At 46.0% G+C, this 26410-nt stretch overlaps 1 protein-coding gene across 7 annotated transcripts in view; it reads right to left on the bottom strand.

Moving 5' to 3' along the window:
- Window positions 1-24197, bottom strand: part of ZNF532 (zinc finger protein 532) — a 30264-nt gene extending 6067 nt beyond the window's left edge. The window contains exons 1-7 of one of the 7 annotated variants that reach the window (XM_017839174.1): window positions 23938-24197; window positions 22791-22961; window positions 22212-22321; window positions 12952-15311; window positions 9266-9447; window positions 6296-6472; window positions 2174-2336 (exon numbers count right to left, since the gene is read on the bottom strand). In XM_017839174.1, the coding sequence (XP_017694663.1) occupies window positions 2174-2336; window positions 6296-6472; window positions 9266-9447; window positions 12952-15285 (2856 nt within the window). In that variant the 5' untranslated portion in view covers window positions 15286-15311; window positions 22212-22321; window positions 22791-22961; window positions 23938-24197. Of the gene's footprint in view, window positions 1-2173; window positions 2337-6295; window positions 6473-9265; window positions 9448-12951; window positions 15312-20405; window positions 20836-22211; window positions 22322-22756; window positions 23052-23118; window positions 23627-23811 lie in introns of those variants that run through there. The other 6 variants (XM_017839175.1, XM_017839173.1, XM_017839176.1 and 3 more) reach the window with 6 other exon arrangements.
- Window positions 24198-26410: the final 2213 nt, after the last annotated feature.

Below are 26410 nucleotides of genomic sequence, written 5' to 3'. Positions count from 1 at the left end.
CCCCCAGGCCCCAGAGGGCTCTGACAAGCTGCTCTCCAGCCCCTGCAGCTCCTGGGCAGGAACCCTTCCTCTGCAGTTCCTGTCAGTGGTCAGTAAGGAGGGAAGAGCCCCTCCATTCCCATTTCTGAGCTGGTGTGCTGTGTGCTGGGGTGACACCCGAGCCTTCCCACGCGGTGCCTTTGGCCGTGTGTCCCAGGGGGCTTTGGCCACATGTCCTGTACATGGATGTGGACACAGCAGGAGTGAATCTGCAGGGCTCTGGGACAACTGCAGTCCCTCCTGAACAGGGATCCACAGTGGAGGGCTCTCACATCTAAAAGGTTTGTTTGTCCTTTACCCTGATGGGTTCTGATCCTCTCATCTACTGACCCTTAGGACAGCTCTCTTGGAGGATACGCTGAACCATCCCCAAAGGGAACACTTTTCCTTCAGGTAACCTCAGACACAAAAACTCCATTCAATACATTCTCGATTCTGAGAATATAGGAATACCAATCTGATACTCTGGTAACAAGTTCTTTTGTAAATCCTGTGGCTCTTGGGACTACCTGTTGGCTCTAGAGCAAATATCAACCTCATCTGTAGACCATTCTATTCTTCTGTTTAAGAGCTGTTAAATAGAAGGAAAATCAGTATTTAAAAACCCTAAAATGATAATAAAAAAAGCAAAGCACACAGGCCCAACTGCCTGGCTCTAAAGCAAAGTGAAGGTGTGTAGTAAAGGAGGAGGCTGCCTTTAGTATCCCAGTGCACAGAGGAGGGAGAAGGGAGGTTCCTGTACTTCCAGGCAACTGAAGCTGACCTGGAGATTCCATCCCAGCCTAACTTGTCAGCATGTAAAATGTTAGTGCTCAACTTTCTGAATGTCTTTTAAATTCAATACTTGAAATTTAATTTCTTATTTGAAAATACACAAAAAGCATTAAAGCACAGCCCAGAGTCCCAGTGCTGGCAGCACGTGCCACCAGCCAGACGGGGAGTGTTACACCTCCAGTCCAGTCCAGTCCTCCAGCACCTGCTCTCACTGGCTGCTGGAAATTTTCTTGTAGTGAGTCATTGCAGGAAAAGGAGACACAGGTTTTGCCATTAAGAAGCATTGACATCTGCAGGAATTATTCTGGGTTATTTTTTGTAGCTTTAAATAACCTTCTCCTGAGCTTCCTCCTGTTCCTTTCTGTTCTGCTTTCATCCCGGTCTATCTCTGCCTTGATGGTTTATGTCTAGCCATACCAAACCATTACTTTCTGTGCAGCTGAGCTCTGCCCCTGCCGGGCACTCGTCCTCTCCCTGAGTCCTTTTCTGCTTTTATCTATAGCCTGCTACTGTTTTTTTTATCCCCCCTTAACTGAACTCCAATTTACACTGCTTTGCTGCTGTCCTGACTACTATACACACACCTTATCTGTAAAACCAGTAATACTGCTACTACACGTGTATTCTCTAACCCTCTAATTTTAGTCTCAAAAATGTCTGAGTCATTTACAGTGAATCATGCTAAAACCCCACTGGATGAAAGTACAAATACTGGCATGGAACACTAAAGAGTTAAACAGTGCCCAAATGCAAGTAACTTAGCTTAACTTTAAACTGTGAGATGCTGAGCCACCCTGATTTATGTAAGGGTAGCTTCTGACCCTAACTGCAGTCAGATCGAGCTCCTAAGATCATCTTCAGCTCTTACAGAAATGGTTATGTACAGATGTAACAATGCTTTTCCAATAATACCTGAGTCAGGAAAAACTAATTCCCAAACAAGACATACACTGCAATATACAGAATTTGCCTATTTAGTTAAAAAAAAAAAGAACTATCTCCACTCTGAGTCCTGTTTTGCCCGTGAAGGTGATCAGTCACTGACCTCTCTCAGCTCTTATCTCTACTCATGAATTCTTAGCTGGTTTTTTCCTCTCTCCTCTGTCCAGCCGCAGAGGGAGGGTGAGAGAGCGGCTTTAGTGGGTACCTGGTATCTGGCCAGGGTCAACCCCCTGCAGACCATCCAAAATACAACATTTTAACATTTGAGAACAATATTCACAGATTACCCCCTTGGAATTAACAACATCTCCCTCATCAGTCTTCTTGTTATTCTGTGCCTTTTCACAGTATGTTCTCACAGCATATAATGCACGAAAAACGGTACCTATGAAGGAAACAAGAGAAGATGCCTACACACCTTGATATGATCCATCATAAGCTGTTTCTGTGCATATAGAAGAGAACAGTCTGGACACTTGAAAACAGACACCTTCTGGTTTTCAATGTGCTGATCAAAGTGGCGATAGAGCAAAGGTTGTAGAGTAAACACAGTGTCACACATAGAGCATTTATATATTATTCTAAAAACAGAAGTACAATAAACAATGTCAGTCATATAGATGATCTATTTGCAAGAATCACGATGTTAACTTTTTTCTCATCAGAGATAAGATCTGACATGTTTAAGCAATTGTTTCACACTGCCTGAAAAAAGTTAAAATTAAACTAATTTGAAATGTCCTCTAATGTCAAAATATGGGAGCACTAGAAGAAACACAAAAATAGAAAAAATTATTTAAAAAGTGCAAACAAGAAGCCAGAAAACAACAGCATATGCCAGTTACATACATAACATCAACATCTGCTCAGGATACTTTGAAAGTTCAACATCTTCAGTTTCTGAACTCATGTTGTAGCTAAAGGACAATACACCGGTTTCAGGTTGCAAAGGCAGTATGTTTTAAGGGAATGATTGATTCAATCATAATTAGTAACATACTTCAAGATAAGTGTATTTTTGGCAATGTCTGTGGCTTTGAAGCTCCTGAATGCCAAGCCTAGACTCTGTTAATGCTCTGAAGCTCCAACAATGCAGGACAGCATTTCCTTGATCTACCACTACAAACCTTTGTCAGTCTGTCTGTCAGAGCAATGCAGAGACACTGCCAAACCCACACCTTCCTCTCTCGGAGCACATGGGGCTTTTGAACTCAGCCCCTCAGCCCCCTCCTGTGACAGGCAGTATTCCAACCCCAGCTCACCAGCCATGGCATTGGCAGTGCTGCAGGGACGGTTTGGCTGAAATCAAAGGAACCCAGCCACGGGTGCTCAGTACAGCAACAGGTGCTTCCCCTGCACAAGCAGGCTTCCTAATCCCATCTCTGTCCTACAGAGTACCTTTCATTAAAAAAACACCCCACAAAACCCCCTGCCTGCTGGAATGCTGAATCTTCTCATTACCCATGTAAATATTCCATATCCCTCTAGGCAACTATCATTGTTCCAGAGCTCTAAGGATCACTCTGCACTGTGTTGAGAGATGACAAGAACATGGACATTTCTTCAATGTCCAAGCCATTCTGTAAGTCCAGATGACTTTATATTAACTGAGAAAGATACTATTTTTGTGGCATCAAGCAGTCCCAGTTTCTCACTAAGATAAATGCTCACTAAGAGAAATTCTCACTGAGATATGCTAAGATAAATGTATTATTTACACAGCATCCTCTGATGACCAATGTACTATTGTCCTGCTTTCTCGGGTGAACCCTTCGTTGCAGATCTGTATTGAATCTGCTACAAGAAAATCTGACGTATTTCTGAATCTGTGTCACATAAATATTGTAACTCTCTAAAAACACCAAGAATATATGTGTTTTCTATGGCAGCTAAAATACTTTACTCTGCTTTCACAGAAGAACTATCTGGTAAAGATCCAAATTTCAGACAAGTCTCTGGGCAAAGACCGTACTCACTTAAATTCATACCAACACACCTAATAGTGTTAGTTGTGACTATACACACCCAAGTATTTCTTTGAGACACAGCAAAAGTATGATTTTCAGTCCTAAACAAATGCAGCCACGTATGGTGGTTTTGGTTATTTTTTATTTAGTTGCAGTAGTCGGTGTTTAACACGTAACTGCTCAGAACACTGTCTGGAGCCCGAAGGCAGCTGTGCTGAGATAGGACATTACACCAAGGCCACTGGAGTAAGGCAGCTCAAGGGGTCCCAGCACGGGGCTGGTTACTCAGCACCCACTCCTGCCCTGCAGCTACACCAACGCGGGCACGGCACACGTGCCTCCTCACTGCCCAGAACTCCGGGTTATCTCACAGTAAACACAGGGGTTGTCTCACAGGAAAATACTTTGACGTTTAGCATTTGGAAAACTTCTGCACCAGAGGGTGGTTATTTCTCCTTCCCACATTTTTTTCTCTAAAAAAATGGAACTTGTGGGATAACACACTTAATACCAATACAGTAGATATCCACAGTCGGGCTTGAGAAAGAAGAATTTCTCCAGTATTCAAAAAGATATCAGCCATGATCAAGCTTAGAGTTACAGAGAGAGCTTTGCAGAGTTGAAAGACAAGCAGCCATCCCATTTCCCTATATTAAAATAATCTCATTTCATCCCACTGAGAATCCCTGCACATAAACGTCATTTTTCATGCACCAAACAGTTTTCTGCATCTGTTCTGAAACAACTGTTAGTAATGCAATTGTAAATCACACAGTTTCAGTAAATGCCAGAGGCGGGAAGCCAGATCCCTGCGAGCCCAATTCCTGTAAACCCCAGAGTGTGCCCCCGGACAGGGTCGCTCGGGCCCAGACAGGAGCTTTAGGGCCACAGGGCCAGCACGGGGCCCTGCCCGACCTGCTGCAGCCGTGGGCAGTGCCCTGGCACTGCCCCACACCCCCGGGGCAGCAGTGAGGCTGGCAAGCGTTCAGTGGGGACCACGCACAGGCAGCCTGGGTGCTCCATAATGCAGCAGAGAAACCAAATGGGGCTGCATTGCCTGAAATACAGCCTGTCAGCTCTGCTCAGCACTGGGCAGGCCAAGAACTCCAAACACTGCAAGGGCTGGGAAAATCCTACCACTTACTCTGCAGGCATTTAAGACAGCATGTGGATTAAAACTGGCAAATTTAAAGAAAACACCACTTCATAAGAGGAGCTATCACTCAGCTATGGAGCCTGTGACTTATTACAGTAGTACTTAATAAAATTTCATTTTAGTCTTTTTATAATCAAAAGTAAATTCATAAAGGAATACAATAAGCATATCTATATTGAAAGAAAATGCAAAATACTTAAGTCATGAAGCTGATCAGAAACAGATTGGCAGATCCAAGCACAATTCACTTTTCCTTTGTGAAGCATCTTACACAAACAGTGATCTTAATCTTTTGGTTTTCTGTAGTGAGAGCTATGGGAGTCTGAAACAAGTTTCAAGTGTTAGTATCTCATGTCCTCTCACCCAAGATACCATCCTGAATTAAAACAAGGTATCATTTACCACTGGGCAGAAATGCCTTCATCTGGTATCAGACACACATGCCTCTGGCATTTACTGGAACTGTGTGATTTACAATCACATTACTAACAAGTTTGTTGCCATTTTGCTTTGATGCAGGTTTAAACAACTTAAATATGTTAGAAGAAGCAGTGATAAACTGAATTCTTCTGAACTCTGGTTATTGCATCACATGGTATCTTGTTTCTCTCCTCTGCCTTCTATTTTCTTGAGCCTGCGAGTTGTTACCGGGTGCTAGTGCTCTGTGCAGACCACAGGAAAAACACAGAGTCAACACCTGAATGTCTGCTCTCAACAGTGCACTGTACCAGCGAGGAGGAGAAGGAAGAGAAGGGGTGCAGGGAGAGGCACCAGGCTCAGAGCTGAGGCTGAAGTGGTCTGCACACACATCAGCACCTTCAGCGGAGTCCAGCAACGTTCAACACCTCTGCACAAACACCCTGTGCCCTGTGTCACCACCTTCAGCAAACCACCACATTATGCACAACTTTTCTAGCTACAGGAAAGAACCACTTCTGCTTTAAGCCAGAAAGAAAGAGATTACATATCAGGGAAAAAAGCTTATATAAACAGATAAAATCGCTTTTTCCCAACTTTTCAACCAGATGTTCTGAAAATCACCATGTAAGTGCTGATGAGTCTTAGCAGCTCGTTTTGGAATCACATTATCTTAATTCACAGTAAAAATGCAGATGAGCTAAGCAGCTTAAAACATGAGAACGAGCGACACTCCAGCCACCTGTGCGAATCATTTGTGTAATTACATTTTGTAATCACTCTTTTCTAGCGCACAGCGCTTAAAGACCTACTGCTGCAGGTTCAGGGAAATGCAACCTTCGCCCAACAAACTGCCAGCTGAAAACTCCTGAAAGCATTCCAGGAACCCCAAACTGGCAGCTGTCAGGAGGTGATTTTAAGACTGCAAGCACAGGACAGAGTGCAATTTCACAGGTCATTCAAAGGCAGGAAAGGGCAGTAGAAGATGAATTTTGCTTACTTTGGTTCGCCTATCTTGATACCAGGGTGTTGTGTGTAGGCATGGGAGTGTGTGCTGGGAGCAGATTTAAATGCCATGGGACAGATAGGACACTTGTAAAAGACTTCACAGTGACAGCCTTGAATGTGAGACTTGAGAGCCGCCACGTCCGAGTACACGACGTTGCAGTGCACGCAGCTGTGGAGAGAGCAGAGAGTCAGGGCTGGGCCCGATCCACAGGGACAAACTACAACTGCAGGAACTCCCTCATTCTGCCCATTCAAACAGCCCAGTACAAATCAACATAACCACCGATTTGGAGATCACAAAGTAAGGGATAAGAAATGTCACACGTTTTAATTTGAGAACCTAAGAGATATGAGGTCAGAACGTGTTTTTGTGTTATTACAGTAAAACAGGAAGAGGGGTGGACAGAGGAATATTCTATTGATTGCAGAAAGAATGCTTAAATCCTCTGCACATTTGTAAAGAGATTTTACAAAATGAATTTTTATCACATGCAGTGGATTGTTTAAGGTGCACCACAGCAATTTAGAAATGACCACCAAACGGAAAACCAGTAAGGAAAATATTTGCACCATTTCCCTTGTTTAGATTTAATGAAGACATACTGGTAATGATTTTCTGTACATGTAATCAAATCAGCACTTGGATTTAAACTCGGGGAAACTAAACTGAATCTCTACAATCATATCAATATATCAGATTGGAATTCAGAAAATACTTTTCAAAAACATACTTCTGCTGTGTCGAATATTTGTGACCTTTCCGCATCTATTCTAAAATGAAACAATTAAAAAATTGAATTAATATTAGAACATAAGGATGTTTTTACACAATGGTCTCTTTTAGTGCCCTACATCTCCAGTAGTAAATGCTACCAAATCAGTCCAAGAACATACTGCAATCAGCAATTAAAAAATACCCTGTCAAATGAACCAATTTCACACTGACCAGTACTTTGCACTAAGAGTTTTACAATTTAAACACAGAAGGTCTCTGCCCTTCCAGTATTTTGTCATCTATTATGGCAGTATGATTGTTGTCAAATCAGTTTTTAGATGGTTTTAGTGTCCTGATGATAGCAATAAAGCAGGAAATACACACTGCATTTAAGGATCCCATTTTCCTCTTAATATTTATCGCCCTTGAATTTTATGAAGCATCATCCTTTCTTTTCTGGGCACTTAATTTACATTCTTAATAGTATTCATCAAGTTTACACCCATCTAGTCTCTGCTTGCCAATGCATCCTCTCAAGTAGATTGTCCTGGTCTTTTGGGGGTCTGTTCAGATCTTCTCTGCTCATGCAGAGCTGAACCCTTCTCCCCAGCTGCATACAGTGTGATCCTCCCATTACCACATCTACTCCCCAGGTGTCACCTCTGCAGAGCATCTCCCACCTCCCCATCCCAGGTCTTGACTTTCTGCTCTAGTGCTGATCTAACTGATCCTCAGCATCCACCACTGTCTATTACAACACTTGTTAAGGCCAAGCCTTCGCCTCAGGGACTGCTCTAACAGCTTGCTTGTTTTCACCTTGGCAGGATGCAGGTAAACTTTCAGGTTCAAGTTTTCCCCTGGTTCAGTCCAGACAACTGGCCTAAATCACTGGAAGCAAGCGGAAGCCCTTGGCAGAGGCCCTTTGGAAAGGCAGGCCAGGGTGTGCTGCTCCTCAGGCAAATGCCCTGCAGTGCTGAGGAGTCTGAGGAGGGAGACATTAACATTCCCAGATACTGCTTTTCTTTGCCTGGGTCACTTTGGTTTAGTCTCACCAGATCAAGAAATTCTGCATCGGTGTGACACGAGATGTTTATGAGACATCTTGGAAAGTTTATTGACTCAGTGAAGGATTTGTGAGCGTGCTGGTGGTACTGGGGCAGAGGAGTCCCTGGAGGCGATTCTGTGCATGAGCCCTAGAGACACAGGCCAGAGGGAAGGGCAGTGCAGTGCAGGGAGCAGAGGTAGGAAATGTAGGACAAGACAGGCTACTGCTTGGGAGAAAAGGGGAAAAGAGAATAACCCAAAGAAATGCAAAGAGCTTGGAGCTGTGTCAGGCCATGGATTCAAGCTGAAAATAGGCGCCTGATGCAGTAAAAGTGCTTTCTTCCCTTAGTGGAAGATTGCACAGCCACTCTGGAAAATGAACTGTGGCACCTTAAAGGGGGAAGGAGCTACCAGCTGTAAGATTTAAAATCCCCCTTTTCCAGTGAGACAGGATGAAATGGAAATGTTTTAGGAGTGCTGAGCAAAGCTCAGTGGTACAGGCGGCTCTTCTGATCACCTGCTGTGCTGCCTGCCATTCCCTGCAAGGAGAATTCTAAGATGAAATATTTTTTCAAGCCTTTCAAAGCGTAACATTTCTATGAAATGCCTCTGCTCCCCATTTTCTCACTGAGTTGCCATTACAAGGAAATGTAAAAATAAAAGGGAATCTGAAGAGTAACAAAGGAGAACCAAAAGACCAGGCTGTTTGAGTGAGAAAGGTAATCTGCACGTGATGTAAAGCCAAGGAGTCTTGACTTCCCACAGAAACGAGAACAACCAGGCAGGTGCAGTATGCCCATCAACACCATGACAATACATTCTGGAAGTAAATACTGAAAATGACTGTTCTACCAGAGAGAACAATCTAGAATTCAATAATTTGAAAAAACTAAAAGTTTTTTTAAAAACCTGAAATTAAGGCAATGCATCTGAATTCTCTACACTTTGTAAGCAGTGAAGTCCTGAATCTGTGTGACACTAGCTAATATTCTGATTTAATCATATACAAAAGTGGATACCCAAACAAAGCGGAATCCTAATGTATTTATTATTCCAAAATCTGTAACACTAACAATACTGTTGCCATGACAACCTTAAGCCCATGAAGCTGTATTCTCCAAACAATACTTATGAAACTGGAAATCTACTTTTAAAAGCATAAATTGTATATAAATTGACAACAAAAGCAATCATTATACTGACCGAAACCCAACTCTTCGGGTATAATGCAGGCAGTTCTTAGTGACATGGGTCTGGAAGTGGACAGATCTGCAGATTGCTCCACATTCAGGGCACGTGTATGGAGATTTATGCTGATGAATTCTCTGGTGTGATGCAAAACTGCACTGGTTAGGAAGCAGCATCTGGCAGATATTGCATGTCTTCTAAACGATAAACCAGAATAGATGAGACAATAGGTTTGGTTGAGCTCTACTAACGTCTGTGTCAAACACTGCAATACAGCAAATAAAGGTTAAACGGCATGGCTGGGACGGGGCCCGAAGGAAGCAGCAAGTACAAACACAGGCCCTGCTGACAGAGCTGGCAGGTGCTGGCTGCCAGACCCACTGGTGTTCTGGGCCATCCTGACACCACAGAGCTCCTTCATTTCACCACTGACCACAGGAGATGCACGTGGGTTTACAGAAATATTACTCAAGTGCCTCCCAAAATGACCTTGATAGCACAAGGGGCCTACATACAACTCGAGAATCAAATTATTCTATTATTTCTTATGACTTGGGACTTGTGAATCTCACCAGTGACTTACAAAGAATTAAAATCAAACCCAAGACTCTTTCCTGACATGGGTATTTATAGGAATGTTCTCTGTAAGAGTCTGGCAGATGTACTGATGTGCACTCTCTGCAAGAACACAGACCAGAACAAGAACTCCAGAGCTGCATTATAAATCATTTACTAACATATGCCTGAAGAAATCTCGAAATAAATGCTCTGTGAGCATGATGGCCTGGTGTGTTTGAACACAGTCTCCATCCAGAGGTCTCCAACAGCTACAGCTAGAAGTGGGGGACTCACACCCCCAGGCTGACTAGAACTGGTTTGGGGTCTTCAGTTTAGCTTAAAGGCAAAATCCTGACTGGCCATGACTCTGCCACATTTACTGGGCTTCAGTATCATTCCCCAAATCCATCTTTGGCCATTTCTGTGTTAACAAGCTGCAATATAGTACTGGGGAATCTGCAGCATTATTTCGTTATGTAAGAAAACAGCAAAACAGAACTTCTTATTCCAGCAACAAAAACGTCTGAGGGTTTCACAGTCCTTCCAAAGCCTCTGGCCTGCAGCACTAGCAAAGGAAACTGGGATGTGATGCCACAGAAGAGCTGTACAGCATTCCAGCCCCAGCTCAGTGACCTCTCTGAGTCTGCAGAAAGCCGCCTGCCAGACTCGTCTGCTGACCCAACATGCCAGTAATGCTCTTAGTTAAGGCCCCTGCTCTGCTATTTCGATGAGTACAGAAAATGTTTAATTGTAACTGATTACAGTAGAACAAGAAGCATCTACTGTGAAATTCTGACATTCAGCACATTTGCTTACCATTTTATTTTGGGCTTATGGTGGCATTAACTTCAGTTCTCTCATTCCAACCCACACCAAAATAAAACAGTTTGTGAAAATCATCACCTGCCTGCATTTAAAGTCAAAGTTTCAGAAAAAAAAAAGGGTTAGAAGGAAAAATGGTGGAGGTGGAAAATAAAGATACACAAGAACGCTGAGCATGAAGGAAAATGAGCTATGCAGTTTCCATGGGAGCTATACACTCCTATCTGTAACTAGGATAAATATTAACACTCATTAGCCCAGATTTGCTACCTTCTTCTCCCTAGTAAGTAGATGGGGGTTTCATTTAGCCAGAAAATCTGTCAGCGAGTGGCCCCATTCCCTTTAACAAGAATATTAATGGAAATACAACATTACAGAAAGGTAACAACTTTATAGGGAACATATTTTCATTGCTAGGGCTGTTCTACCATTGTTTATTTTAAATGAAACATTCTACCTTCATAACAGGAGTTTCAGGAGAACGAGAACACTTACTTACTGCTTAGACTCATTGAAAACACATTTTCCTTTCAAGAGCATTTTTCTTTCAGGAGACATTTTCCTTTCAACAGCAATTAGATGGGCAAAAGCACCAGATAGAGGGAGAAAGGGAAGGGCAAAAGGTTTAGTTTACCTGTCCGTAAAGACAAGGGCCCCCCAAAAGTGAGCACGTCACTTTATCTTCGTTCTTCTCTTTTTTTTTTTTCCATTTTAGCCTCATCCTCCCAACCTATTCTCAGAATATTGCTCTGTCTCTCATCCACTTGCTTTATCTTGGGGCCTTCTTACTTGCTTGATTTTTCCAGTACCAAGAACAACAGGGTTTTTCCAAGGACTACTGGATCTTAGATGGGATGCTACCTAACAGATCTATTATGGGAAAGAATCCATCTGCCACCAGCAAGCACCAGCAAAGCAGTCAGGTAAAAATCCAAAGTACTGAGTATTAAGTAACTCGAGCTGGTGCAGAATATACTTATGGTCAGCCATTAGACACTGTTTAGAACTGCAGCAAGGTCTAAGGATGGAACACATCCTGCTATCAAACTCAGGCAGGCACCCCTGCAGTACCTTACAGAGAGGAGTTCACTGGAATGGCATTCCGCTGGGAATGCAGGCTCTCAGTCTAACTCTGCTAGCCAGTTAGGAAAGGAGGAGCTGAGGCAGAGCCGTATCAGCCACAGTCAAGGTTGTTGCCACATGCAAATCTCTTTACATTCCAGCCTGCAGAGGTGGTACAGAACAGGTCCTAAGTGCAGCAAATAGATCCTGACAGGACCCTGCCTGCGCTCCTGTGACTACCTGCATTTCTTCCTAACTGCAGGACCTAAAGTCTATCCTGTACACTGCTGTGTGATTCCCAGGAATATTCCCGGGGCATTACTGTCTTGAGCACGCATGCAGGTTTTCAGCTTCCCCCATAGCAAGAAGCTGGATCACCGAGCTCAACTGAATGCTTTGAAACACAGCAGAATCCCTTTTAATTGGCACGCCCCAACAGAGATCCAACTGTATCGTTTAATTAACCACCTTGGCTCCTACAGGATTATAAAATACATCGCACACTGATTAATAGTAAGTTTTATTGAATGACGGATTTCTTTCAGGTTAGGCCACATACATTAGCAAAGAATTTTAAAATGGTTTGTAAGTTTAACTCATTAGCACTCGTAAGAGGAAAGGAGACCCAACTAACTAAACCAGTGGTCACACCACAGCAAGGAATGGTGCCAGTGAACAGGGCTTTGCACTTTTTAAGGAAGACCTGAGGCAAACAGCAGGCATTGCTGTCAGTAGTCAGTGTGCCATTTGTCACTGCCTGAGTCCCTGCAGGTGAGAGGAATGCCTGGCTCACTTAGGGGCTAGATGAGAACTCTCAAAGCTGAGGACCAATCAAGAACAAATCACTTAAAGCTACCATTCAGGTTGAACAGACGGGCTGTTAATGAGGGTGCCAATTAAGTGGATTCCACGGGCTAGTCAAATTCCAAAGCACAGAAAGAATCATTAAAGTATTATTAGTAAAACCTATTATTACTTTCAGGATTAAAATGTTCAGCTGTAAGAAAGCTAATGCTAAATTTTAGCAAAAAATATAGTGTCAATTTCAGACTTCAGGGCCTAAAAAGATTCTAAGAGAAGTCTTATTTAAAAAGCGTTGGCATTGACTATGTAAGTGCTTGCAAGACTTTTTGTGGTTTTCGTTTATCATTTTAATCACGGAGGTTCAGATAATTAACAGCTAAATGGAAGTAAAAACATATCCAAAGTCTCCTAGGCTTATAGATGAAACATTGGAATGTAAACATAGGATACTCTACTTGTCCACTCGTGTCTGCAGCCTGCTGGAAATGAGTTGCAAGAGATGTCTCATCTTGGAAAACTTCATTGCACTCCAAACACTTTAGACTATGTCTACAGAGTTTCGATGGATCTTCGTCTAGCGGCATAGCTGGAATGACAGGAGAGCTCGCCGGGGCTGAGATCACTGTCCCAGTTAAGCCAGACTGCATCTTTGTTACGGAGTGCGTGCCAGTTCCCACCGCGCTCTGGAGCAGGGATGCAGCAGTATTGCTGGAAGGAGATGCTATCATTTGATCTGCTGGGACTGGTTTTAGGATCAGGTGGGAACACTGCATCACAACGCCCTTCTCCTTGTGTCCACGAGCGTGTGACAGGAGACTGCATTTATTGTAGAAAACTAAATTCTTTGTGCAGTGATTGCAAGTCACTTCAATCCGCACGCTCCTCCTGTCATAGTGCTGGGTCAGGCTCTTCTCGAGAGCAAACGAGTCGCCGCACTCCAAACACTTGTAACCTCGTGTAGGTAGCGTGATTCCGGCATTGGCAGGGGGACTGAGGTTTGGGATGTAAACTGGTACGGGATTGACGCTGCTCAGCACCTTATTGAACGCTTCCACTACAGAACTCTGTAGGGATGACACCACCTGCACTCGAGACACTTTTTTCGAAGGCTGTGAGGCTGCTGCAGAAATTATTGCCTGCTTGATTTGCTGCTGGGGTTTCGTTAGCACTTGGCGCAGTTCAGAGGTGGTTTGAGCACCCTGAGGCAGAAGGTTAAGGTTGGCGAGATGGACCGTCTTTGGCACGAGTTTGGCACTGGCGAGGCTCGATGCTGGCACCACCACCGTCTGCTGCTGGATGGCGTTGGCAGCTTTGATGATGGCGCTGCTGGCGCTCTGCACGGACGCGGCAGAGATGACAGTGGCCTTCACTGTGGTGTTGTTAGCGAGCTTCAGGTTGATCACCTGGGAGCCCGCTGTCTTCACTGCGGACACGGGCAGGAAGGCAGTAGCCACGGGTTTGATAGTGACCTGTTTGGGGGCAAGCTCTGTAGATCCAACTGCATTGGTGACAACTGAGGACTGGAGAGGAGCTCTGGGAGGAGAGGAGAGAACAGCAGCAGAAGTTGGCGAGGACAGCAGAGATGTCATGGAAGTTACCATGGAAGCACTCTGCTCTGGCTTTTTGCCAGAGTCCAAATCAACTTCTGGCAACACTCTGGTAACAGTTCTCTTGATCTCCCCAGAAGAAGTCTTGATGGTTTTTATACGAACCTTAGGAATTGCTGGTGTCGACCCTGCAGGGGAAGACGGAGACCCTTTGCTGCTGTTCTCACTCGATACACTCCTGGGACTGTCGGGTGGTTTGACAGATGGCTTCTTGGCACCATCAATGAGGCTCTGAGACTCAGGTGACTTTTCAATAGCCCGGGGACTTTCACTTATGTCTTTTGGTAACGGAGAAGACTCTCCTGAGTTAGACTGTAAATCCTTACTGCTATCTGTAGCTGCCTTTTTAGCACTCAGGGCTGCGATTGCAGCAATGCAGGAAGAAAGCTTTGCTGATGACTTTGCTTTGGACTGGGAAATGCTGGCAAGATTTGTGTCACTTTTTTCAGTACTCAGTTTTCCATCAAGTACTCTGTTTTCAATAAGCTTGTCAGAATTGTCTTTTAGCAATTTGTCCTCTGTTTTTCGAGCTTTAAAAGGCTCAAAGACGCTTAAATTTACAGAGTTTGTCTCTGTCTCTCGTTTAGCAACTTTATTTTTATCTATACTACTTGAAACTGGGATTCCGGGTTTAATCAAGTTCTCCCCTCCAAGTGCCTTTAGTTTGTCATATTCCTGCTGAGATAGAGATCCTGCCAAGACGTTTGCTCTGAAATTTGCACGCATGTCCTCTTTATCCGGGGGGTCATCCACCTCAATCCTTTCATCATCATCAAATTCTTCAGCACTTGATATTGGGCTGAACTGGTTGAAAGCTGAATCCTTCAGCGTAGTCTCAGAAGCTGACCCATCATCTTTAAGTGACTTCCCTTCCTCTTTACTGTAGCTCTCAAGAGCTGATGATGTTAGAAAGCCATTGTGCAAGCCATTGCCTGTGGAATGGTGGCCATCCTTGTCCACGCCCTCGGAGGAATCGATGGTACGCACGTTTTTCACAATGACGCTCACGCCAACATCAGATGATGATGGGGCATGAGAGTCTTCCTCGGGGTGAGCGTTTTGTTTTATGTGGCTGTCATGGTCATCATGTCCAGATTCAATAGCTGCTTTGGGATCAACCATGTCTGGTATGTCAAAGGCTGCAAGAAGATCATCGAAATCTGGGGTCTTCATATCCCCCATGGTCACGTATTTGATTGGAAGCAAATCTGTAAAATAAGCAGATGGGCATTACTTTAGGCTCTAGTCTTACACCAAGAGCTATAGTAATTCATCAGCTCCACACACAGTAACCTGGCCATTTCATTCTGGGCCCAAATTTCAATGACTTTCTTCCTGTCCCCTCTCCTACACTCCCTCCTATCCTGGCCAACATAGACTGTGATTACAGCAAGATACCTGGATGTTTGTGAAAATAAGGGGAGGCATTTGCAATTTCTCCTGTCTTGATTTTCCTTAACATTTGCACTATCAACCTGATGAGTCTTCTTGAGGATGGTAACAATCTGTAACACTCAGGTATTCATCAGTTCATCAGCACTGGCTACCTGGAAGTCATTATGAACTTTAAGAAGGCAGAGGGGGAAAATTTTTACAGGATACTGAAATACACACAGACATTTCAGGCAACACCTTCACAGAAATACAGAAGGGTTTTGAAATTTGTTGACATGGTTCACTTAATAGTTTTGTGGCTTTGTCTAACTTATTAAGTCCTAAATACAAAAATAAACACATACATAATATCAAAATTACAAAGCAAGTTTCTCTAAGAATTAAATGGAAAAGATTCCAGAGACCAGAGCATATAAAATCCATGTAAATCCACACAAAGCCTTGATGCAGTTACTCTTGATCTGAGGTACTAATTATTTGCATTCTGGCTGTGCATCTGTCATACCTGTCCTTCTGCAGTTGTAAATACTCAAAAAGAACTAGAAAGTCACCCTAGCCTGAAACCTCCTCTAATTACATATCCTGGAGTTTAATTAACATTTATCAATAGCAATGAATCAAGGCCAGCTTACCCACTATTTCCTCCAAGAATGTTTAAGATCAGAACTGCCCAGCAGTTCAGACCCATCTGTCCTTTCCTGAGGAACTCCTTCAGTTGGGCTCATTCCAAACCAGGGAAGTATCTCCACAGAATTCCGGGCTCTCCTGAGCTGAACTCCCAAATGCCCCCCCCCGGGAGCACAGTGCACAGACCTGCAGGGCTCTGCAGGAGGGACCCCCGTGCTCTGACACAGCTGCAACCAACACAGAGGGCTTCTGCTCCCTGGGGGACCCAAAATTACTGCTGCCCTTAGCAAGAGCTCCTCTCATTCTTCAAAATGTAAAGCAATCAAAGTTAAACAAAAAGGGACAGAGGACATGGCCAGTCATGACATGCAAAGAGGTGAAGTTCTAACCTGGCCCCTTTATTCATCTCTTCCTCACTATTCTAGTGCACCCATCTTAAGGTTCAGGATTTAAACCACAGCTGCCAGGACTCTGCAGCCACATTCCTCCCTAATTTTTTTTTTCCTCTCTCCAAAAACCTTTCAGTAACTCCTTCTTTTAAGGAGATAACTCTGCCTTTTATTCAAGATCAAAATCAACTGACACCTTGGCTGCCAGACAAGCTGTTAGCCTATTCCTTCTCTGGGCCAACATGATGCCTGTAAGTACTTCAGAACAGGAAATGAGGCAAGCTCCTGGTTTCCCAGGAAATCAGGATTTTCCAGAAACTGGAATTTCTTTGAGAAGGGCTCTGAGAATGCTTGAAAAAAGTTAAACAGAAAACCAGTTTCTTTAAAAATTGAAGCATTACTTTGCTTACTTATTATTCAGTGATAAAAGTAACAAAGAAAAAAAATCTGCATATGGAATTCCAATAGGAATTACACAGCTAGGGAGCCATGGAGCAGTGAGGTGAAATGCTTCTGGGTTCTGCCCAGAAGACACCACCAAGTCTTACAAATTTAAGATAACAGATCTGAATATACCTTTCTCCATGACTTCCAAGAATCTCCTAGGTTTTAGCCAAAGGAAGGTACTTGGCTGTTCCACTGCCTTACTTCTCCCAGTTCACCTGTGGTAACACATTCCAGCGAAGCACTCACTTGGAGAGTTATGTCAAAACAAGAACCAGCCCATGAGAACTCTTCTGACCGTGGAAGAAGCAAGCAGGACAAGCAGGGCTTAGAAGTAAACATCTGCTTCTGAAGGACTGATAAAGGCAGATAAAGGCTTTTTGTTTTCCTGCATGGAATTGCTGTCACTCCTCCTCAAGCCCTGTATCTGTACCCGTTTCAGATGGAAGGACTCCAGACACATGAAGAAAAACAAACCTACCCTTTCATGTGCTCTGCCGAGGTGGGGGGGACCAGAGAAACACACAGACTTTTTTTACTTTCTAAATAAGATTTATCTTGTAACTCTGGCTTTAGGACACCTGCAGCTGGGGCACAGCATTCTCCACAGAAAGACCAAGCTGCCCACAAATCCTTGCTGTAATGAAAGGATACTTTTTGGAGTAAAGCTAAGCAATTGTAAACACTCAAACCAGAGTCATTTTGGGGAAGCTGAACAGCCTAATGATGACAAAAAAACAGAATGCTCTGGGGCAGCTCCAAGACAGGTCCTATCTCCAGACCACTCAAACCCCTAATTTTTGTCAGGTACAAGAACAACTTCAAGCTTTCCAGCCTAGTAAGGACAAATAATCCTCCTCCCTTTCCAATACTTTTCCAATTAATATTCTCTATGCATGAAGTTTTCTCTTGTTTCTGGATCATAAGTATGGTCTTACACGCTCAATTTTTATTCTTTTATTTACTTGTTAACCTTTGAAGGACCAACCAACTTTTCCTCTTTGACATCTACCCTCCCATTCATCCAGTTCTTCCAAACTGCTGAACCACAAGTCCAATGACTTTATACACTTGCTTTAACTGTATTAGCCCTGTCTTTTCTGCTTTATTAAATTCCTACCCTTTGCCTTCAAATCCCATGTAATTGTCTATACTTCCAATATCTAACTCCTTGCTTTTGGTCAAACAACTACTCAACTTCAGCTTCTCTCAGCAGCAAATCTATTGAAGGAAATAGGAAACCCCCAGCTCTAATCTTCATCTCCCTATGGCATTCATGTTCTTGGGACCACAGTCCTTTACCTTCCCTAAACTCTTTGTACTGTTCTTCCCTCCGTTTGTGGTTGTGGACTCTTTAGGGCAGAGACCTTTTCTTTTGTATGTTCTTCTGAGCAAACCAGTGTTCTTTTCAGTCCTGTGAAACCAGAGACACGGCTTCTCAGGGTCTGGCACATGGCAGTGTCTTGGTTCTGGTATAGCCATACACAGCTATTATTACAGTTACACTACTCCAAAGCAAAATTCCAAAAGTCTGGAATAATTACTCTTATGTCCAAACAAAAGTAATGAGAGTAATCAGATCAGGCTCATTCTGGAACAAAATGCCTACACGGGGAGCAATACCAGCCTAACTAGCACAAAAGCGTACTTTTTCTTTACAGTTTCTGTATTGTTATGCCAAGAAACTTCATCAGGTAGAGAAGACTTAAGTGATTCAATCAGAATTACAATAACATATATCCTAACATTAGGCAAACTTCAGCCTAATAGGCAGAACATGAGCAGTTCATTAGCTATTCAACAAATATTAGTAGTTATGACTGACTTACACTTCCAATCATTTACTCTGAAAGCCAAGCACTGTAAAGACAGGCAGAGCAATGTGCTAACCTAACCACAAACCCTTCTTCAGGAAACAGGAACCACATCTCAAATCACAGCCTCGCCTGCTCTGACACCCTCAGCAGGCGAGGGGGACGTGCAAGAGGCCACTTCACCCGCAGCCAGCGATGGCTCTCACACTCCTTTGTGGGAGCTTCTTTTGCCCTATGGAAGGGCACATGGCTTGCTACTGTTGCAAAACCCAAACACCTGCTTCCAGAAATCCCAGAAATTCCTTTCATAATAGGCATAGTAATTCTTATCCTAAGAATTTTTCATTTCTTAGGATAAAGGTCTCATTTACCATCCATAGCATCAATAAGGTCATGCCAGTCCTAATGTGTCTCCACATCTTTGTGAAGTATGGGGTGTTTCACGGTGAAAATTTATATGAAGCAACTTACTCTTTCAATATTATACACCAAATCTATCTGCCTTCAAAAAAAAGAGGAAAATCCAATTTGCCTCCATGCACAAGGCTCAGTGAGTAAAGACTTAATCCAAAATTTTGACAGCCAAAATAGTACTACTGTAGTTTATGACTCCTTAGGAGCCTCATCTTGTAGTCCAACCCATCAATGAACTGGGTATCTCAAGTTCTCTTTGGGTAGGAGAAAACAGGCAGGGAAAGAGAAGGGGAAGCCTCTGGAGTCTAAACCACCTCTAGCACAGCTTGAAAAAGAACCACACACAACTGGTTGAAAGGTCAGGATGTTCGGCCTTTGGCTGGAAAAAAGACCAGGGATGTTTCAGCCCATGAGCAAGGAACCTCCCTCCCCAGAGCATGGAGCTGAACAGGCCATCCCCAGCTACAGCTGGCCACATGGAAACTACCTGGATGTATCCAGAGATCCAGGTTAGGGGCTGGGCCTAGACACTTCCCCAATTCCTCCTAAAATGGAATTGAATTCCTGAAAAACAAGGAAATCCACACACCATTCTTTTTTCACTCTACTTAAATTATAAACATGCCTTAATTTTGTGCTTCTGTATGTAAAACAGGCTGTGACAATAACACGGGAATAATTCAGATGTACAGCCATAATGGACAGAATTTTAAGATTCCAGAATTGATGCAGATTCGAATCCCATGCTGAGTGGCACAGCCTTCCCGCCCCTTTGCTGTAAGGTGTTTCTTTGTGAAGGGGGTGGCAATTGTGGCAGCTGCAGCCAGTCTGAGCCACAGCTCTCCCAGCCAGGCAGTGCCCAACAGAGCAACAACAAGACCCCAAAACGTCAGGGTCAAGTTTGGGTTTTTCTGAACACACATTCCTGGCTCTCTGTATGCATATTTATATTTTAACACACAGTCATATGATTAAGAAAACAACAGTTAGTTAATTCACTCCAAAGGGGCTTGGAATGTGATAAATCCTTACCCTCCTTCTGGAGATCAGATACCTGAGACCAGCCTCAATGCAAAATGAGATCCTGGGTGCTGATACAGAGGACCAGCCCTCCAGCATCAGCAGCATTTTCTGCTGGAAAGCTGGCCTGCCTGCAAAATCCCAATCTCCTGGTGAAGAGCATTTACAGATATTATTAGACTGAAAAACCACAACTCACCAAGAACACTGCAGATTCCAGCATCTAGTCAGGTTTCTATCTTACAGCCTACAAAAATCCTTGCAAATTCAAAATCTTCGTTGCTAAAAATAAAAATTTGTAGTACAGATAGCGTTCAAAAACCCAAACAAAACAGATCCAGAGAATCTTGTATCAATTCAAGAACTCACAATTTTAAAGCTGCTTACTATTCTGGTAGAGAGAAAAAAACCCTAAAAGGTGCTCTCATGTAACAGATGAGTTTTAGCTGACACTTGGAAAAGAACACGCGTCCTATCATCAAGAGATACCGCTCCTCTCATGCAACAAGAACTCCTGTTTGCCAGCATCGCTCTGCAACAGACGTCCACAGTCAAATACAGACCCTCTGCATCCCAGTGCTGAAGGACAGAAGCAGAAATCAGCACTGTGATCTGTCAGGCATTTTGCTCCATCACAGGCTATTCACTGCCCTACCCAACCTGAGAAACAACACATCACAACTGCAGGAAAAACCACAAACCCAGAATTTCAGGCTAAACGTTAGCACGCTATTTTCACTTTTCTACAATTAATAGCTCAACACCTTATGTAATGTACTGCAGTCAGAAACAAAAAGGTTTCCTTGTATTGTCACTGGGATGCAGGCACCCTGCCTATCATCAGCCAGCTCACAACTTACCCAATATCCACAACCTCTCAAGGCTTTTAGGACTGGCTATCTGCTGAGCACAGAGGAGAGGACACTCATTTCACACCACAGCAGAGTACTTTCAATGTTCTGCCTCCATATTATCTTGATTGTAGACTACCCAACCAGCTAACACAGCTAGGACTGGGTAGATTTTTTAAAAATCACACTGGTTATGATTCTAGAGTTGCTGATTTCCTGTTATAGGAAGTAACAGTTCTAGCAAAGAATCCCCAAGGCAAAATGTTTAGTGATCCACTGTGTAAGCCCTAACAGCCTTTGTTCTTCCCTTTGCTAGATTCATTACTGCTTCCTCCTCTCTCCCCCTCTCCCTCTCTCTGAATCCTTCCGCTTTCACTGTAAGATACAAATGCCAGCTCGAATCTAAGTACACATTTATTTTTCATATGAGAAAAAACCCCCACAAACCCCTGTCCATTATCCATTGCTTTGAGTTAAAAGCAGTCACCCCTCAGGAGCTGATGCACTGCCCATCCGGTTTCCTCTTCTGATTTCATTACTGCACAATATTATAATTCATGCCACTGATAATGCGCTGGAGCTACATCCAACCCCCCAAAATACATCTTTCCACTTGGCTGCTGCAAAACCCTCCCCAGGTTACAACAGTCTAAGAAAAGCCATCCATACTATTTATTTTGTACGGCTTTTTTCTCTCTAAGAGATATTAAGTACATCCCTAACACTGAAGACCTTAATTCAAAACCAAGTGTTGGGTCACTCAGATGTGGCCAAACAATAACCTGTAAATAATCAGACAGCAAATTCTGCATGTGAGTCTGTAATACAGCACAGAACAGCTCACTGCCACAATTGGTCCACAATTTATGATTGTCACTCAGAGGCCTATTCCATATCACTGCATTGTGAAAACAATGTATATCTGGATATATTTCAATGAAAATAGTGTATTTAGCCAGGATATCACTAAGTCTTTAAAAATAAGAGCTTTAATCCTATTAAAACTGGAGGACCTTAATAGCATTTCTTCGGTAACACTTAAACAATTGTCTCCTTCCTAATGTGCCAAGTGTGCAATGAGGAGTCAGATTTACCTCTCACACACATGTACCTACACACTATTGTTATAATCAGCACAAACCACCACGTCTCACCTTGTGAACCTTGACCTTTGAAAGATTTTTTTAGCCGGTGCTCAGTTACTGCCACAGCCGCATTACCTCTGCAAACACCAAAGGGTTAAAGGCAGCCCCAATCAATAGGCCTACAAGGAAAAAAAAAAGGGAAAACCAGTATGCCTTACAGCATCTTTGCAATGCTTTTATGCACAATTCTACAACAATACTGCTTCCTTTTGGCCTTACAGAAAGGCACAGCAACCCCCCCCTTAACGTCCCCTAAAGAAGCAAACCACAAGACAGCACCCTGTAAATAAAACCGCATGCAAAGCAGCATCCTCAGTCACAAGCATAACTACAATTACAAATCATTCAATCCATTTTATGTAGTTTAGTTTTAAAATAGACTGCATAACCAGTGTCCCACCCTTGCAAAGCAAAAATATTTTAATAAGGGTCATAAATCTCAGCTCTTGCCCATTCCTTAAGCATAAAAAGGCACGAAAAGCCAAAGTAATCTCAGTTACTGCAAATATGTACATTTACATACAGAACCCTTTATGACTACGTTAGCCACATACCAGTGCTGTGTGTCTAAAGTGTGCATTCACATACTGTTTTGGGATGGTATCTTTCTGCAAGCTCCTCTGCTTTTGGCTGCCATGAAGGGAGGAAGCTCTCCCAGTGTAGTAGCTCAGTGACTGCATTGTGTTCAGGAGCTGATCTGCCTCAAACCAGTTCCAGCCGGTTCTGGTCACCCTACATAAAAAGCTATGGCAACCCTCGCTGAGTTGCCAACAAGTCCCTGAAAATCGCAGGGGCTGTTTTTTGTGTGGCGTGGGGCCGGCGCAGCCCTGTGCCCCGGCTCCCCTCCTGCCCGGCCCACGCAGCCCCTGCTCCCCAGAGCCCCCCGCACGCTCCCTTCCTCGCCTCCCCCACTTACCTCCCACAACCTGGCTGAGAGCTGGGAGTGTGTGCGTGCCTGTCTGTAGCTAACAAAGAGACCGCAATAAAAATCCTCATAGGATCTCTCTTGCAGCACCAGGCAGGCTCGGCCACAGCCCTGGGAGACAGGCTGCTAACCCGGGCTGCTCCCCCTCTGCTCCCACAGCACGAGGGGTGGCTGCTCACACACGTCACATCTGCCCCCTCATGCCCACGGCCGAGGGGTGCCTGAGCGAGGGCTTCTCCCGTCCGCCCTCCCCACTCCTCGCTGCATCTGGGGCCGCCCGAGTGGCATTTTCTGAGCTCTGGGCAGCATTACTAGACAGAGTACCCACACGCGCGCCTCCCTCCCCTCAAGAAATCCATTTCCGCAGCAGCAAGATGCCTGCAAAATAGTTCCTTTGCCCCCTCCTCGCAGTACCGAGTTGGCCGCTGCGCTGATTTTTTTTTTTCTTTTGCTATTCGACTATGCTGGAGGCCCTAAGAACCAGCGAGCTGCAGCCCCGCGGCTGGGCAGCCCCCCCGGCCGGCACCCCCCGGCTGGGGAGGCCCGGGCAGGCTCTGCGCGGCTCCCACCCCGCAGAGACCGTGCGGACCGAGCCGCCTGCTCGGCCCTGCGCCTCTGCGGCGATGCCCGGCCAGGGGCTCGGCTCCCCGCGGTGCCCAGGCCGCTCCGGGGGTCCGCACCCACCTGTGCCCGTGGCCGCTCTGCTCCTGCCCGCTCCCCTTCACCTCGGCCACGCTGGGCCTTCCTCCTGCATGGCTGACAGGCACACAGACCGAGACAGCAGCCACCCCGCTCCTCCTGGCTACTCACCCTTGCTCTGGGAACACCAGTAACCACCTCCGCCTACGCGCCGAGCCCCCTCCTCTCGGGGGCTGCGGGAGATGCTGCTCTGCAGGGCTCCCTCCGGGCGGGTGGGCAACCCCGGCCAGCCCCTCTGCCCTGGGCTGCACCTGCAACTGAGCAGAGGTCTCGGGCACAACCCTGCACACCTTCTCCGCATCCCTCATCCCCACCCCGTTCTGGGGAGAACCACCATGTTCTTCCGCTGCCTCGGCCCGTCTTCCCCGCACGGGCGGCCGCGGCCGGCCCTCCCTCGGCCCCTCGGCCCGGGGGGCCGCTCCCTCCTCCGGGCCGCCGCGGCCACGGGCACCTCCCCGCGGGCCCGCTCGCTCCCGGCCCCTGCCCGAGCGGGTCCTGCGAGCCCCGGGGACGCCCGGGGAGACGAGGCCGCGGCCCCTCCGGCGACGGGGAGAGCGATCCGCCCCCGCCCGGCCGGCCCGGAGCCGCCGGCCCGGGCAGCCCCGGCGCGGGTGCCCGCGGGGCTGCGGCCGCCGCCGGGCCGGGAGGAAGCGACCCCACCGCATGCAACCTCCGGTCCCCATGCGACACACCTGCTGCGGCCGGAGCCGGCGGGCTCGGGCAGGGCTACGGCCCGCGGCGCGGCCCGGCCCCGCGACGGAGGAACATAATGGCAGGAGGCTGCGGGGCTGGGCGGTGGGGGTGGGGGTGCTCGGCGGCACAGATGGGGAGACGCTCCCGTGTGATTCCGTGTGGAACGGCTCCCTGGAGAGTGCCGGGGGCGGGGAGGCTGCGGGGCCGCCGGGCGCCGCGGGGCCGGGGCCAGGTCGCGGCCTCCCGCAGCCCGGGCAGGTCGGGGGGTCCCGCCCGGAGCGGGACCGAGCGGTGCCGGCGGGCAGGGCCGATCTCCCCGGGGCCGGGGCAGCCCCGGGAGGCGCTCCCCGGAGCCCTGCGGGCGCTCCCGGGGCCAGAGCGCTTCAGGCCTCGAAGGGCAGCGGGGGAAGACACCCGGCCGCTGCTCCGCTTCCAGGCCAACAAAGGACGGGAGGAGCCACACGCTGCCACCTCCGCCGGCGCTGCGGCCGCTGTGCCCGGGCCCGGCCGGGGTCACCCTGCGGGCCCGGGGCGCGGCCGGGAAGCGTGTCCCGCAGCAGTGCCGCCCTGCCTCACACACCCCGTCACCGGGCGCTGCCTGCGGAGCGCCTGCGGCCCGGGCGCTGCCTCCCACCAGCCGCCTTTGTTGGCTGCGGAGCATCCTGGCGGCATCGCCATTGCTCCGAACGGCAGGACGAGATCCTTTCTTCTCTCTCTTACCGCTGTGCAGCACCATTTCCAGAATGTAAACCTTGGCATGCGAATCGCTTTATTGGATCACATTAATGGCTTTAAACACGTAACACCCGTCTCACATTTATACTCTGAGCATATAGCACAGTACATATTCTGGCTGAAATAATGCCGGTTTATGAACATCTCTTACGAGCCTCTTGGCGAGGCACCGAGTCCCAAAGGCCGCCTGCTCGAGCACAGCTCCTGCTGGCAGGCTGCCCCTGAAGCTGTGCCCGCAGGTATCGGTCGGGCAGGGAATTATCCATCGGGCTGGCCCATGCCCTGGCGGCCCCACCCCAGCCCACGGGACTTCCCCACGTACAAATTCTAACTTGTCCAATGAACCAAAACAGCAGCAAACTGCTCTGTTGCAAACTGTGGCAATCAGTGAGTCTGACAAGTTTATAGAATGTGAATTTAATAAATGGATTTGGGGATTTATATAAAAAACCCAAATGGATTTGTGTCCTGCACTAGTTTTAACATTCAAGAAGGGCCATGAAATTCAGCTTGCACAAGCTCATCCTGCAAGGGACTTGCAGAATTAAGCCATAATATTTATAGCACCCTATTTCTTCCCAATTAACCAGGAAACTGATCTGATTAAAGTGAAAACCAAATTCTGTTTACTTACATTGCACTTCTGTGGTTAGCTTGCATAACAGCATAAAGAAGATGGCAGCTGTTACTACCACTCTGGTATTAATATCAGAACTGTTAATCGATTTCACAGTTTATACATGGCACAAAGGTCCTTGTGCATGCTGCCTTTCACACAGATTTATTTGTTTTCCTCCCAGCAAGGTGTCCTTGACATGGCAGAAAAAGTCCGTCACCCTCAGTATTTGATTTTAAAAATAAAATAAGAGAATTTTAAGTATGATTTACAAGCAGTGCCAGGCTGATGGCTCTTCTCCAGAGGCTTTTTAATTCAAGCACACAAAGTAACAGGCAATTGCATAGTGAGTGTTCCTACAAGCATCACTTCTGTGTTGGGAGGCTCTGGGGGTTTTTTAGCAGGTTGACCTTACATCTTAGCTCTGAGGTCTTAGACCAGAGGTCCCGTCCACTCCACCAGACACTGTGCCATATAATCCTGGGAAGCTGTGGTGGAAGAAATTCTGTTTGTTTAGGTTATCCCGTTTTCTCCCTTGGC

This window comes from Lepidothrix coronata, unplaced genomic scaffold (assembly GCF_001604755.1).
Source record: "Lepidothrix coronata isolate B3197 unplaced genomic scaffold, Lepidothrix_coronata-1.0 Scaffold382, whole genome shotgun sequence".
In the NCBI taxonomy this organism is placed as follows: Eukaryota; Metazoa; Chordata; class Aves; order Passeriformes; family Pipridae; genus Lepidothrix; species Lepidothrix coronata.
Note: the sequence above shows the minus strand (reverse complement) of the source record. Positions and strands in the feature narration are given on the sequence as shown.